Raw genomic sequence first — 15,324 nt, 5'->3', positions numbered from 1 at the left:
CAATGTGAAGTGTAAACTGAAGACGTAGAACCCCTATGCGATCCCTGGACCAAATCCAGAGTTGAGGCCGAAGCCCCTGAGCGTCTCAATGATTCCCGCACAGTGGCCATCCGTGTAGGGATGACCACTGTGGATTTTTGTGAGGGATGCCCGAGCGTGGCTGAAGTAGCTCCCCTTTTTTGAGCTCGAGAGGAAACGGTGGCCCGCTTGCCAGCCTTAGAAGGTCCGGAAACCACGGTTGACTGGGCCAGTTTGGTGCGATCAACACTAGCCTCGGTCTTTCCAGGTCGGCTTTTCTCAACACCTGTCCAAAGGTATCTGACCTAAAATGGATGTCAGCGCCCTGACTGAGGCCATGTAAAGATCGGTTGTGTCTCTGATATGACCCTGAATTTTGTCTACCCTTCTTTGAGTGGGTTGAACCGTCCATTCTACTGTATTGAAGACCATCCCCAGATAAGTGAAATTCTGGGAAGGCTTCAACTCCGACTTCTTGTCGTTGACCTGGAAACCGAGTTCTGCTGCCTCCTGCAGTACTAGCTGCGTGTGGCTGAGACACAGAGACTTGGACTGAAAATTTAGAATCAGCCAATCGTCAAGGTAAGTCCTGAGACGGATACCTTGAACCCTGATCAGTGTGCAAAACTGGCGTACTACCACTGTAAAAATCCAAGGAGCCAAAGAGAGGCCGAAGGGTAGGGCACTGAACTGAAAAATCCTTTTGCCCCAAATGAACCGAAGCCATTTCCGGTCTGTTTGGTGCATCAGAATGTGGAAATATGCGTCGGTTAAATCTATGGATGTAACCCGATCGGAAGGCCTCAGAGCCTCCCTCACTGAAGTGGGTGTCTCCATCGTAAACCTGACTTTCCTTGGAAAGAGGTTTAGCTGTGACAGATCTAGAACGGACGCCATCCTCCCGAGGCTTTTGGGACAACAAAAAGACGTCCGTAAAAGCCTGGGGAGGCATGATCTTGAACCTCTTCCACAGCTTGCTTCAGAAGAAGATCGACCTCGGCCTCTGCCCTGGCCGGAAACCGAAAAAGAGGAGGAGTTCTGGTTAAAGGGGCTCTGTGTGTGCTCCAAAGGAGCCGGAACCCCGATCGGAGCACCCCCGCAATCCAGTGGTTGTTCGTTCTCATCAACCAAGCTGGTAAGGCCCGAAAAAGGCCTCCCGCCACCGAAACAGTGGGGGGTGAGGGGGTGCTCGGACTGGGGGAGCATCATTGGGGGTTAGACTTTCAACCTGACCCCCGCTTCCCGAAAGAAGGAGGTCTGGTCTTGGGGTAGGGCCAAGAACGACTCTTTCCTCTCGAAGACGAAGCAGTCTTTGAACCCTGGCCAGTGTTGGTTGACGCCGAGAACGAAGAAGCAGGAGGACCGCTGCGTTTGGTCTGATGCTTTGCAAATGCCATCTCAGAAAGTTTGACAAACTGCAAATCCTTGGTCTGCTGTGCCTGTTTCTGCAGTGCATCCAGAGAATCCTGTCCAAGGAGAGAGCCTTCCAGAAAAGGGGAGACTCGAAGAGAGTCCTGAAGGTTCTTATCTTGTAGACGAGAACCCGTCAAAAACGCTTCTCGTCGCCAGAAAATAGTCTGAGCATACAGTCTCGCAGACAAAGCCATTTGCTCTGCTGAGACCTTTGCTAACGTGGCGAAAAGCAAAGAAACATCCTTCGGATCTGCATCCTGCCGGAACACAAAAGGATCCAATGAGGACGTAACCGCACGAGAGAGAGAGCGGATCAGCGTCTCAGTCAAAGACGACAACTCCAAAGAAGAGCGGCTGTAATCTTCCACAGCAATAAGATCCTTTTCCTTACAAACGGAAAGTTTCTCCTTGCTATAACCATCCTGTCTAATGCTTGCCAAGTCCGGTGGAACCGGAAGTGCTGCAGTAGGTAGGGCAAAGGAAGTAATCAAGCTCTTAGAATTGGTAGTGAGCTGAAGCCTCCGGTTAGTGCTCACTGAGTAATGAGCCACTCGTCCGGGAGACGCAAGCCACGGCAAAGCCGTAGCAGGAGCCTCGCCATGCGCTGCAAGGTCCTCTGCATCTCGGCATGACCAAGATCATGAATATCTGGAATGAGAGAACCAAACAAATACGCCACCCGAGCACAGGACTCGTGTGGTGACGTAGAGGGCAAACAAACAAAGTCCCAACAATGGGCGCTAACTTCATTTGCAAAACATTCAGAATGCAAAAGACATGGTAAAAAAACAACTTCGGTAATTTCTGAAAAAGACGACTAGGGCTAGGGAAACCCTTACCCTAGCCTCCGCGTATGCACCGCGCTAGCTTTGACACTGTCAGCCAGACTGACGCATCAAAGATGGCGGCAAAAACAATGCTACTGAAAATTCAGCTATGCAAAGCGCTTGACTGCCTCTAAACTACAAGTTCATCCGGGGCAGAAGAAAGGGACAGAAATTACAATCATGTTAGCGTCGCCAGAAAAGACAACAAGCACAGGTGGTAAAGCAGAAGAAGCCGAAGATATAGGCTTAGAAATGCCCTTACCCTTGACATCCCCCTAAGAGCCGCGCTCTAAAACGTTATCAGCCATGCTAAAACCAAAATGGTGGCCAAACGAAAATGCTACTGAAAAGTACAAGTCCAAAGAATGTACAATGACCCAGTAGCCAAGACAAAATTCGTGTCGAAAACGTGACAAAATGGAAAGAGCTCATCAACTAATGAAGCAGAAGGTGAATAAGATGGGTAGTGGCCGGAGGGCACCGAGAAAAAAGCAAGGCAAACCGGCCACGCGAGCAAAAAAAATCATGACCTCCTCCTCTGAGCTGAAAAAGTCGTATGACTTAGACCACGTGTTCGGGAGCGGTCGTGACGTCACACATACCGTTTACACTTTTTGTGGTGGGGTTGCTTCGCTTTAAATTTTTTAAGACGGGTAGCATTTTTCAGACCTTTGCATCTCTGACTGCGTCAATGCTATATGTGATTCGGAGTAAGAATATGTATACTGTTCAAAAAAAGAAACGCATAGCTTGTAATATTTGGTTAATTTAGTTATATGGCTACAAGGATATCCACCAAACTGCAGAAAATGTTTATCTGGTCGTCGACCTTTCGTCCATTGCCACAAGTGAGCTCTGCACGTGACGCATGCGTTATCAGTGGCTACAATGTCAAAATTGCTCATTTGGCATGACCACTCGTCATGCTTCAGTGTAATCTCGTGAAACTCGGGGAATATTGAGCTCTCACCATGTCTTCCAAAACCCATAAAAGCGGATTGTTCGCCACAAAGAAATCAGACGACAATTCAGCGACGAAAGATGGCCCGATTGAGCAGAGAAGACCGCCAAATTGCATTGGGTCGTTTACAAGCAGGCCAAAGTCAAAGTGCAATCGCCAGGCACTTCCACGTGTCCCAGAGCACCATCAGTAGACTGTGGGTCAGGTTTCAAGCCACTGGCTCCGTTGCTGACTTGCCACGAGCGGGAAGACCAAGGGCGACAACTGCTGCTCACGACCGCTTCATACGGCTCCGCCACCTCCGGAATCGTTTCCTGTCGGCCTCATCTTCTGTCCAGGCTCTCCCCGGGCCACACCGATTATCGGACCAGACCGTGCGGAACCGCCTGCATGAAGCTGGTTTGAAAGCTCGCAGACCTCACAGAGGAGCTGTCCTCACCCGCCGCCATCGCCAGAACCGAGTGCAGTGGGGCAACCAGCACCTTCGCTGGACCGTCCGGAATCACTGGAGACACGTGTGGTTCAGCGACGAGTCCTACTTCCTGCTCCAGCGACATGATGGTCGGAGGAGGGTCTACCGGAGAGTAAACGAACGTTACGCGCCCAACTGTGTGGATGAGGCACCCGTTCATGGTGGTGGAGGCGTCATGGTGTGGGGGGCGATCAATACCGCTGGAAGGAGCACCCTGGTGCACGTCCAAGGGCGCATAACTGCCCAGCGATACGTGGAGGAAATTCTGCGCCCACACGCCCTTCCTCTTCTGGCTGACCAGGATGCCATATTCCAGCAGGACAACGCTCGCCCGCACACAGCACGACTCACCACCCAGTTCCTCACCGACCACCATGTCCAGGTGCTTCCCTGGCCATCCATGTCGCCAGACATGAACCCGATAGAACACCTCTGGGATGAATTGGACAGACGTGTGCGCAGGCGAGAAGAAGCGCCGGCAAATCACCGCGATCTATTGCAGGCACTTCAGGAGGAGTGGGACACCATCCCACAGCAAGATATCCGGCATCTGATCCAGTCCATGCCCAGAAGGTGCCGGGCAGTTGTTGCTGCTCAAGGCAGTCACACCCCCTACTGACTTGACAGCCTCGGCACCCAATCGTATTGATTGACTGATTGATTTGAAGATGCAAATGAACTGTGTGTGCATTCAACTGTGTCCATACCAAATTTCAAACAAATAATCTAAATATTGGATTTTCTGTTAATTTTTTCGAAAAATAAAACAAATTTGGCAAGTAGCAACTATGCGTTTCTTTTTTTGAACAGTATAATTTAACATCTGTTTAATCATAGCCAGATGTCCATCATAATAGCTAAATAGCGGGAACACCGATACTTCTGCGCGATGTTCGAGTCCTGAAACGCACCTTTGACTGTCTGTGAAAAGACACATTTGCGGCTGTGTAAAAGGGCAAGTACATTTTCAAAATCAGCTCGAAAAACGTGGTCGTTTCACGTTCGTTGTGCATATATATGACCCGCAGCGTCTGACGGGATTTGTAGTGCACGAAGGTCTTGCCACCATTCGATGCCAAGCATAGGAAGCATGCTTCGGGTGACTGAAACTCCTGTGTCCTGACAGATTTCTTCTTGGCCTCTGGTCACAGCAAAGCAAGCGACCACTGTTTGGTTGTTTCGGCATGATGGAAAACCGTAAATAGCGGCGACTTTCGCTTCGTCCTGGTGACCTGCTTTCATCTCGTCTCTTCTTTCGAGATTCATTATGGCACTAGTAACATGTTTATCACTAATCTGGGTTACTCGAAACTGTGCATCATGTGACATACCACGAGAGCTGCAAAACGGGTGTATCAAAATACTGGATCGGCTTTGAGATACGCTTGTGAAAAAAAGTAGTGTAGTAAATTGTTTTGGTTGTATTTTCTTTCCACCGACCGTACTGATCGTATTTTAGACAATCAAGCTTATAAAATATGGCGAAATTGTATGGGTTCCCAGGTCTGACATTTTATTACAAAGACAGGTCAAACAATCAGTAAACAAAACCTTGTTTTTAAAAGCTTATTGTATTTCACCTCTCAGCATCATCAACTTGTTGGGACAGTTTTGCTTAGAATGGCTGTTCTTTGTTTCCTCTTCTAACTGCATTCAACATGATTCCTGAGGTTGTTAGTAATTATGAGGAGAATTTTAGACACTTCACGTTAAGGTGCTCAGAAAATTCAGCAGTTATGAATCTCACTAGCAAAAATGAGTCATTTGTCATCTTTTTACATTTAGTCAAGTTTTGACTTTTGACATCTGCAAAGGCTTATAAGTTTGTTTGGGACACTGTTATTTGGTTTTAACCCAAACTTTGCCTGGTATAGTGAATAAGTAGTATGAACATCGATGTGTATGCTTTTGTTTGACCCCTGTGTGTTTCTTGCAAACATTAACCGCTGAGTACTTACGGGGCTGGATTAATCAAGCAAATATGTAAGTGTGGGTAATTAATTTAATAGTCAACTAGTTACCATCATCTTTTAAAGGAAGAATACGTGATCACATTGTGGGCAGCATCAATCATTCCGTATCATTGACTGACCCCGACATGGACGTAACAAACACAAACTCTATATTACGACACCTCGGTATAACGACCGAATTTGGGTTACATTTTCAAAGTTGTTAAACAGAGGTACCACATTTCTAAGTTCTTATTCTTGCCGAAACATGCGCAATCCATCTTGGTCTTTGGGTTTGGGCTAGTCAAGTCTTACATACACTGGTGATGACAGGTTTTCAGTGTTCATGTTTTAGTTTCAGGCCAACAGATTGACTAAATGTGTTGATATTGCTTCACACGACTTGTTAATTTTACAAATACTCACTCATATTGACTGACACCAAATTTCTTCCTTATTTAAAATGATCTGCCCTGGATGCAGTTCAACTCGTTTAGCTCCACAAGGAGTGTGAGATTACCTTGACGTGATGAAGGTAGTGCAGCACTAGCTTGTCCCTGTTTACACAGCTCGCCCATTCCAACACTGCTGTCTCGTCTTCATCAATGAGTGTCACCCAGTTTTCCTGCACAAAACAACTTGTGTGTATCTCTCCTACAGGACAGACAACACTATTGGCATCCGGCTTAGGGCTTGACATGTACAGAACTACACAAACAACCATGATGACACAATTAAATTAAGAACAATGTTTACGAGATGACTCCACACAGATATGTGATGCTTTATAAATTTTTCATAGTGCCCATCCTATAAGGCACACAGCAGTCTGTGGGTACGTAGCGCAATCGGTCGCTTGTTGGCTTTGCAACTGAGTTCATTGCTATCAGTGTGGGTTCAAGGCCCAGGTATGATATGGGGTTTTGTTGGTGTATTTCCCAGTCAACGCTCAGTGCAGTCTAAGCAGACAGAATGAAAAGCTCCTCCTATGCGAAAGCATGCAAAAAGACTGATGCAGGCTTTAGAGATCCTGAGTTTTGCAGCAAAAGTCCAGGGACTTGGGAACACACTGATATCTAAGCATGCACACCCTCAAAAATGGCCGGCCTCATGCTGCCCACGTGGCAGGGAAAAAAACAGTGTGGCACGCTAAACTCTCACCATGCAGTGACCTGAGCATTTACATCTCAGGAATGCAGAAGAAGAAGACTGCTGTTTCAAAAGCTTTAAAATTCTGGCACTTGTCTCCACAGAATGTGAGCTACATGCGTGATAGGTTCAAGCATCATGTAGAATGATAGCCCACCCCAATCATCCCCAACATCACCACACATACACAAAAAGATGTTCACGTACACACCCATGAAGTTTTGTAGCTGAACTAAATTCAGCTCATACAGAATAAGCAACACACAGAGACTGCGAAAAACTAGTTCAAAGTCATACAGTGACACAGACCAAAGGTTTAGGTCTGGTATCGGAACATATTTGAGGACAGAATCCTATAGCAACAGAGTAATTATCAAACAGACTGGAGTGTGTCAAAACCTAACAGGAGCATTAAAAGTGTCCCACTGACTGTCGCATTCAGGCGTCTGGACAGTCTGTTCCACGTGTTTTGTTTTGTTTGTGTTCTATTGCCTGGGCAATGACGCTGTTTTGGGGGGATTCTGACGTGATGGGAAATATGACGTGACCGGGGTGAAGAAGGAGAAGGGTTTGGAGTGTCTCTGCCAAGAGCAGACGCATCAGTATTGTGGAGACAACGTTTGTGCCGGAATGTATGTGAGGTGGACAAGTTTGATCAATGAGATCCGCGACACTGACAAAGGGCCATAAAAGCATAGAAAAATAATGACTACACAACCATGACACTAACACTATCCCTACACTTGAAAGGCGGCAGCGGTACTTACAGGTTCAGGTTTTGAGAAGTCAATATTGATCAGCTTGTAGCGAGGGGCCTTCAGGTTGGTCTTGAAGGTGAACACTGAGCCCTTGTTAGAGATGTACTGTGTAGAAGAAAAAAAAATACAAATCTAGAATATCTTCCAACGATACAAGTAAAACAACAAAATGCAGGCAAAGTCAAACTGCTAAAAATAACAACAACAGTCAAACCTACAAGCATCAATAGCAACAACTGAAAGAGCCATGTCATTTTCATTCCCTTTATGCTGCATAGAAAAAGTCAATATATCTTTTTCAAAGCTCTCCATTACCCAATTCCACATGCTGAAAAAGATTAAATCACCCAGAAATATACAGAGGCATAATTCTGCATGTTTAATTTAAGCTTGATGTCTGAATTATTCGATGTAAAAACAGGTCATACTCACCTCATATTCAGCATCAAAGTTATCCACAATGACTGTATACTCCAGTTTACCTGAACAGACAGACACAAGTCACTCCCGTAGCAAAACTAAGAGGGAAGATGATTGTGGATACACTGGACCCCAAATTTCATCTTATACCGGCCTCCATTATAGCAGCTACAGCCTGTCCATCAGTACTCTAAAGTTATTAATTTCATTTCTAACTAAAGTTTTAAAATAAGTAATGATTCCTGTATATCATTTTTCTTTGATTTTTATCTCTTCTTTCTTGGGCTGTGAGAAACAGACAGTCTGTGGTTGAACGGTTTACAACAACCATCGAAAGTGACTGAGTGAATGGCTGAAAGACCAGCTTTAAAACCAGTCATAAATAGACTTTCTGTCAGACAACCAACAAGCTCTTGTGTATAAATGTGCAAAGTCTACAAGTAAAAGCCCCCCACTGTCAGCCAGTAGAGGAAAATAGCAGTGATGGAAAGAGCAACACTAAGTCCATTACAAGGTACAATAAGTCCATGTACTCTCACCAGTGATGGCTCCTTTCAGCTGGGTCAGGTTGACAACGTACAGTCTGTTGGCGGGTTCACATCCCTCACGTGGTGTCAGCAGGAGGTACCCGCCACAGTCAGACACCTCCGCTCCCCTGAAACAAACCCACAGCACACTCATTCTACACATCCTTCTTGACATCCAAGTGTCCGTGATAAGACACACACATTGTGATTGGTGCAAGTTCAACAATAAAGACAAGTGTGACAACCCCTCGTATTAAGACCTCCTCTCTTCACCTATCAAATGTTCCTTTTACGCAACAGTGTGAAAAGCTTACCCCTATTTTTAGACTCTCACTCTCTTAATACAAGGTTTAAACATTCATAGTAGACTTTAACTTAGCCTTAAGCCACATGTGGCATTGTGCAATACAAGGACATAGTCGGTCAAATCAGTGCTGCAAGGGATTTCAGAGTAACGGTTATGTGATAAGTGTGCAGACCCAAACATGTCACGTATTTAAACGGCCTAGTTCAAAGCCCGTGGCAACGCTCTCGCAACTCGTAACCTCTGACAAGGTTGCGCAACTTTCGCAACCCTCGAATACCAGTACAGCTACTATCTTCCTTCTGGAGTCATCTTTCTTTCAAGTATTTTTCACAAACACATGACATGTTTCTCCTCGCACTTACCTCATCATCGTTAATCCTCTGAAATTCCTTGTGGCACTGACTTTACCAATCGCGTTGTATTGAGCAATGTCACATGTGGCTTAAGCCATTAAGGCTAAGTTAACGTCTACCACTAGTGGCTAAATCCAAAATTTTAATAATAAATTTTCATTTAATTAATATACTTACCCAACTCACATATAGCAATTAACTCTAGTTCAGTGCTGGTAACGCTGTACGCGTTCCCCTTGGTAACAAGGGAGACCACCCTAAAAAAGAGTGATCCATCCCATAATATCAGACCGATGTCCGGTCCAACATCCGTATGCATGCGCATACGCCGCCATTTGTATCATTCGAACGAAGCCCAACTCACTACTTTTTTAGAACCCAATACCACCACAGCGGGGAGGCGGGAGGGTTTAAACGATGTGAGTTGGGTAAGTATATTAATTAAATGAAAATTTATTATTAAAATTTTGGATTAAATTACATATTATTACCCAACTCACATATAGCAGATTGCTACTATAGGTGGTGGGTACTTACCAAAAACTAGGCATGCAGGACTTGTCCCGCCGCTACCATGGCAGGCAGCGCGGAGCACCCATCCTGTCTTACAGAAGCGACGTCTCTGAGGTAATAATTGACGAAGATGTCCTCAGAGCGCCAGTACGCAGCTTCCAGTACCTCGGCTAGCTTGCCGGACCGAAGAACTGCCACTGAGGATGCCCAGGCTCTCGCCTCATGGGTTCTAGCCGCGGTGAGAGGCAACACTGCCCTAATATCACCCGACTGCACTTGCCACCAGGCATATGCTCGTTTGATCAGAGTGGAGATCCATTTGGCCAGAGTCACCTTAGCTATATCCTTACACCTAGCCGTGTTTAAAGATATGAAAAGAAGCTTTTGACTTTCTGACCTAACAGGCCGAGTTCGAGACAGGTAACATCGGAGAGCTCTCACAGGACAATTTGCAATATCGGGATCTCCAGGAGCCAAAATCTTGCTCAAGGGTGGGATGCGCAAGATTGGAGAAAGCTGGCCAGGTTTCTGGTTTTTCGCGAGAAAGCCGGGAACAAATTTGAGAGAAATGGAACCATCCTTCTCGAACGCAATATCCTTGTCTAAACCCGACAAAGAGTGCACCTCACTACCTCTCCTCGAAGTAGAGAGAAGCGTTAAAAACACAGTCTTACGCGTCAAATCGGCCAAACTGGCTGACAAAAGAGGCTCGAACTCATCCGAGGCTAAGAAACGTAAGACCAGGAACAAATCCCATGCAGGGAGAAGCGATTTTGAACGAGCTGCTAAAAGGGCAGCCCCTTTAATAACACTAGCGATAACCCCTCCGAGCGAAATTTTGTGGCCTAATTGCGCGAGGGTCGAAGAGATCGCCGACCTCCGGACCCTAATAGAAGAGGGAGAAGCCCCCTGATCAGCCAACCAAGACAGATGGTTGGCTACATGAATAGACCTAGGTGAAAGAGGTTTAACCCCGTTAAGCGCGCACCACCTAGCCCAAGAGGCCCAGTGCGATGAGTAAACCGAAGACGTCGATTTTCTATGTGCATGTCCAACGAATCTCAGAGTAGGGGAAGAGGCCCCTGCCCTACGCAAAGCGCTTCGGACAGAATCCACGCGTGAAGGGCCAGGATCTGTGGGTTCTCGTGCTGAACGCCTGACCGAGGCTGCACGAGATCTCCTCTTTTCAGGGCGAGAGGGATCGGGGGCCGAACTGCTAGACGCAGTAGGTCGGGAAACCAGTGCTGGCTTGGCCACAGAGGAGCGACCAGAACCAGCGCTGGTTTCTCTAAGTCCACTTTCCTGAGGACTTTGCCTAAGAGGCAGAACGGAGGGAAAGCATACGCCGGAAGATCTGACCAATCCACTTCCAGAGCATTCACCTTCCAGGCCAGAGGATCCGGGAAGGGGGACACAAAGAGAGGAAGTCTCGCCGAAAACCTCGTCGCAAAGAGATCTATCTTGGGCTTGTCGATCTGCGACCAAAGCCGCTGCAAGGACTGGTGTGTGAGAGTCCACTCTGAATGAACAATCCTGTCCCCTCTGCTCAAAGTGTCTGCAAGGACGTTCAGACTGCCCTTCAAGTACACTGCTGACAACAGAATGTGCTGGGCGTGACACCACTTGAGAATGCGACATGCAATGTCGGAAAGACTGTGAGACCGAGTCCCCCCCTGCTTGTTCACATACGACGCCACAGACATGTTGTCGGTGTGAAGACGTACATGACTGCCCTCCAGGAAAGGCTTGAACGCTAGAAGCGCCAGGGAAACGGCCTCCAACTCCAGTACATTGATATGTAGGGAGGCCTGAGAGCAATCCCAAAGTCCCGAAACCATGTGCTCGTCCAGATGAGCACCCCACCCCGTCAGAGATGCGTCCGTAAACAACTCTCTCTCCGGCGGTGGACGAACAATGGGAACACCCCGGAACAAATCCGGAAGAAGCCAAACACCTGTGGTCTGCTGAAACCAAGTTCCCAGAGCGATCGGAACACTCCAGTCCTGGGATGTCTGATCCCACCTTGACTGCAGGGAGGCCTGAAAAGGCCTCTTGTGAACCCTGCCCAACGGAATGAGGGAAGCCATGGATTCCATCTGACCCAGAACCGAAGTCAGAACCCTTGCACTGGCGTGATTCTCTCCGTAGAGAGACCGAATCAGACCCTGAAGCTTGTCGATCCGCCTTTGAGACGGATGGACAGACCACCGAAGTGTGTCGAATTCCATGCCCAGGTAAGTAAACGTCTGGGATGGTTCCAACTCGGATTTTGTCAGGTTGACAGAGAAACCCAGCTGTGCCGCCCGGCTCAGCACCCTGTGCGTATGAGCCTCGCAAAGCCCCCTGTTCTGGTGAAGGATTAACCAATCGTCCAGGTATGCTCTGAGACGGATGCCTTCCTGTCTCACAAGAGCGCAAAGCTGCCTGACCACAATCGTGAAAATCCACGGGGCTAAAGACAGGCCGAACGGCAGAGCCCTGAACTGGTAAGCTTTGCCGCCCCAAGGGAAGCGAAGCCACTTCCTGTCCGCGACATGTATGAGGACGTGAAAGTAAGCGTCTGTAAGATCGATCGACGTTGCCCAATCTCCCGGCCGTAAGGCCTCCCGAACCGAAGTTGGAGTTTCCATGGTAAACTTGATTACTCTCAGAAACTTGTTCAAAGGAGAAAGATCTAACACCGGCCTCCACGCCCCCGAGGCTTTCGGCACTACGAAAAGTCTGCCGTAAAACCCCGGGGACCGCGCGTCCAAGACCTCCTCTATAGCTCCCTTGAGCAGCAGAGCCGAGACCTCCTCCTGAACCGCGTTCCGTGCCACCAAATCCTTTGGCGCCCTGCAGGGCGGGATTATCCTGACCAGGGGAGCCTTCTGCCCTGACCAGAGAAGCCGGAACCCCGAACACACTATCCCCGTGACCCACTTGCTGGCCACCAGTTGCAGCCAGGAAGAAAGGGCCCTGGACGGGCCGCCCGCTACAACTAGCGCGGGGGCCACCGGGATGTGTTGTTCGGGGAAGTTTCATTGGGGGTGAGGCTTACGCCCCGACCCCCTGGAACCCCCGAAAGACTGACCCCTCTTAGGGTATGGAGCTCCACGCCCCCTACCCCTGGAGGAGAATGACTGCTTCTGGGCCTTCCCACCACCTGACGAAGACGTCTGAGGCTTAGCAGAAGAAAACGCCTGAGTCTGAGACTTGCCCTGAGGCTTCTGGAAGCCCTGTGAAGCCAGGCGCGCGATCGCTACATCCCGCGCGTCCTGCGTCTCTTTCTGGAGTGCATCGAAAGACGCCTGCCCTAAGAGAGACCCCTCAGCAAAAGGGGAGACCTTCAGCCTCTCCACAGTCGCGGTGTCCCGAAATCTGGACCCCGTCAAGAAGGCTGACCTCCTTGAAAGCACTGTGTGAGTATACAGCCGGGCAGACAAAGCAACCTGTTCTCTAGTCACCTTGCCCAGAGTAGCCAGCAGTGTCGAAACATCTGTCGGCGACGCATCAAACCGAAATTCAAAAGGATCAAGAGATGTGGCAATCGATCTGGACAAAGACCTTTGCAGAGACTCCGACAAGGACGTGAGCTCCAGCAAAGACCTTCCAACTTCCTCCAAGGCTGAGAGAGAACCGTCAGTACATGGGACAACTCTATCCCTATTGTACCCATCTTCTCTCAAAGCAGCAAGTTCCGGCGTCACCGGAAGTGCCCCTGACGGCAGAGCAAAAGTGTCAATCAGACTCACAGGATAAGGGTTGAGCTTGAACTTCGGAACACCGGAAGCTGCTCGAGCCCCAGGTTGAGCCAGCCAAGAGACAACGTCTTCCGGAGCATCGCCGTGCTGAACCAACAACGGCACCGCCGGTTTGCGTTTACCACACAAGACGTTCGCCATTTCATAGGCAATAGTTGACGATTCCCGGAAGCGGAAGCGAGGCCGTTGCTCCTGTGCACTCCGGAAATCGTCAAAAGCAGACCGAGGTGGGTGAAGCTGAGCCTTGTCCTTCACCACCCCTTCCGGAAAATATCTGAACGCCGTTTCCGCCGCCAGCGCCACTGCGGCTGACAGCTTCACGGGCAAATTCAGTTGGGAATCCTCTACCACTGAGGCATCCCCGTCTTCCGCCCTACCCTCCGACTCGAGATCAAGCTCGGAGCCAGGAGGCAGAACATCAGACAGTTTATCGTCGGCAGAACCGACCACTTCCTGCCCCCTGGGCGGAAGAGGACTAAAACGGTCCCCGATATTCTCATAAAGAGACGTACGGAGGCGCTCGTCCTTTCGCTGCTCATAAGAACTCTCACGGCCTCCAACGCACGAGAGAGCCCCCTGAGCTCGCACACTGGCAAGCGGTGTAGACATACCTTGTACTGGTGTCACATTCAGGAGAGACACCAACTTGGTACCCCCATCCTGCGAAGCATGGACATCCGCCCGAGTCACAGTCGCCGAAGGCTTAGCGGAAGTCGAAGCCGGAACTGCAGGAGACTGCCGTACCTGTGCTAAGGAGAGAACATCAGAAACACCAGACGGAAGCGCTCGTAATTCCTCCCTAGTGGAAGATAATTCCGACGCAAGTGTCGAAACTTGAGCGCTCAAAGTCAACAATAAAGACGCAACTTCAGTTGGCGCTAACCCAGGGCAGCCATCTGAAGTTGAAGCAGAAGCAGAAGCAGAAGAAGAAGAAGCTTTGCCCGAAACACCACTCTTGCCAGAACGTAAACAAGCCTGACCGGAAGTTAAACTGACGTCTGCTAACACGGGAGATTTAACAGAAGTTGAATCGGAAGAAACAGACGCGGATTTTCCTGCGCCCTTCTCTCTCCTCGAGCTTCGTTTAGGAGGCGAATCGTCAGGCACCTGCCTCGAACTCGGCTTCCTTTTCACGCTATCAACAAGCGCAGCCTCCGCCATAGCAAAATAACTCACGAAAAATTTCAAAGAAAAACAATTTCAGAAAAATTTCACAAGTACAAAACGAGCGACGAAAACGTCGCTAAAGTTATAACAAAACGGAAAGATCTCACCACACAGCTAGGTAAAGGTGAACAGATAGGCGACGACCAAGGGGAGATGCCAAAGCCAAGGACTAAGGCGAAAAACTGCAAACAGCAGGAGCGTACATCAGAAGCGTCCTTCCCAGTTGAACCGCTGAGAGAGAATGATACAAATGGCGGCGTATGCGCACGCATACGGATGTTGGACCGGACATCGGTCTGATATTATGGGATGGATCACTCTTTTTTAGGGTGGTCTCCCTTGTTACCAAGGGGAACGCGTACAGCGTTACCAGCACTGAACTAGAGTTAATTGCTATATGTGAGTTGGGAAATAATATGTAATTTAATCGAAAATTTTTAATTAAATTTTCATTTGATTAATATACTTACCCGAGTCACATATTTAGCATTGACGCAGTCGAGATGCTAGGTACACTGAAACGCTATCCCGTCTATAGTCTAAGGGAAGCAACCCAAGCTAAAAAAGTAGCAAGCTTGCTACCCTGGGTTGCCTCCCGTAGCGTGTCACGCCACAGATCTCGTACCCAGTACGAGACACCCTCATTCGACTTCTAGAATCCAAAGAAACTACAAGCGGGGAAGGTGGGAGGGAATTACTTATGTGACTCGGGTAAGTATATTAATCAAATGAAAATTTAATTAA

The 15,324-nt window shown here is 48.4% G+C and overlaps 1 protein-coding gene across 1 annotated transcript in view; it reads right to left on the bottom strand.

The window, feature by feature from the left end:
- LOC138979836 (prolyl endopeptidase-like) overlaps positions 1 to 15,324 on the bottom strand; it is a 66,154-nt gene that overhangs the window by 36,429 nt on the left and 14,401 nt on the right. The window contains exons 7-10 of the mRNA XM_070352586.1: positions 8,510 to 8,625; positions 7,983 to 8,032; positions 7,560 to 7,655; positions 6,164 to 6,268 (exon numbers count right to left, since the gene is read on the bottom strand). Coding sequence (XP_070208687.1) covers positions 6,164 to 6,268; positions 7,560 to 7,655; positions 7,983 to 8,032; positions 8,510 to 8,625 — 367 coding nt within the window. The remainder of the gene's footprint in view (positions 1 to 6,163; positions 6,269 to 7,559; positions 7,656 to 7,982; positions 8,033 to 8,509; positions 8,626 to 15,324) is intronic.

This window comes from Littorina saxatilis, linkage group LG11 (assembly GCF_037325665.1).
Source record: "Littorina saxatilis isolate snail1 linkage group LG11, US_GU_Lsax_2.0, whole genome shotgun sequence".
Lineage (NCBI taxonomy): Eukaryota > Metazoa > Mollusca > Gastropoda > Littorinimorpha > Littorinidae > Littorina > Littorina saxatilis.
Note: the sequence above shows the minus strand (reverse complement) of the source record. Positions and strands in the feature narration are given on the sequence as shown.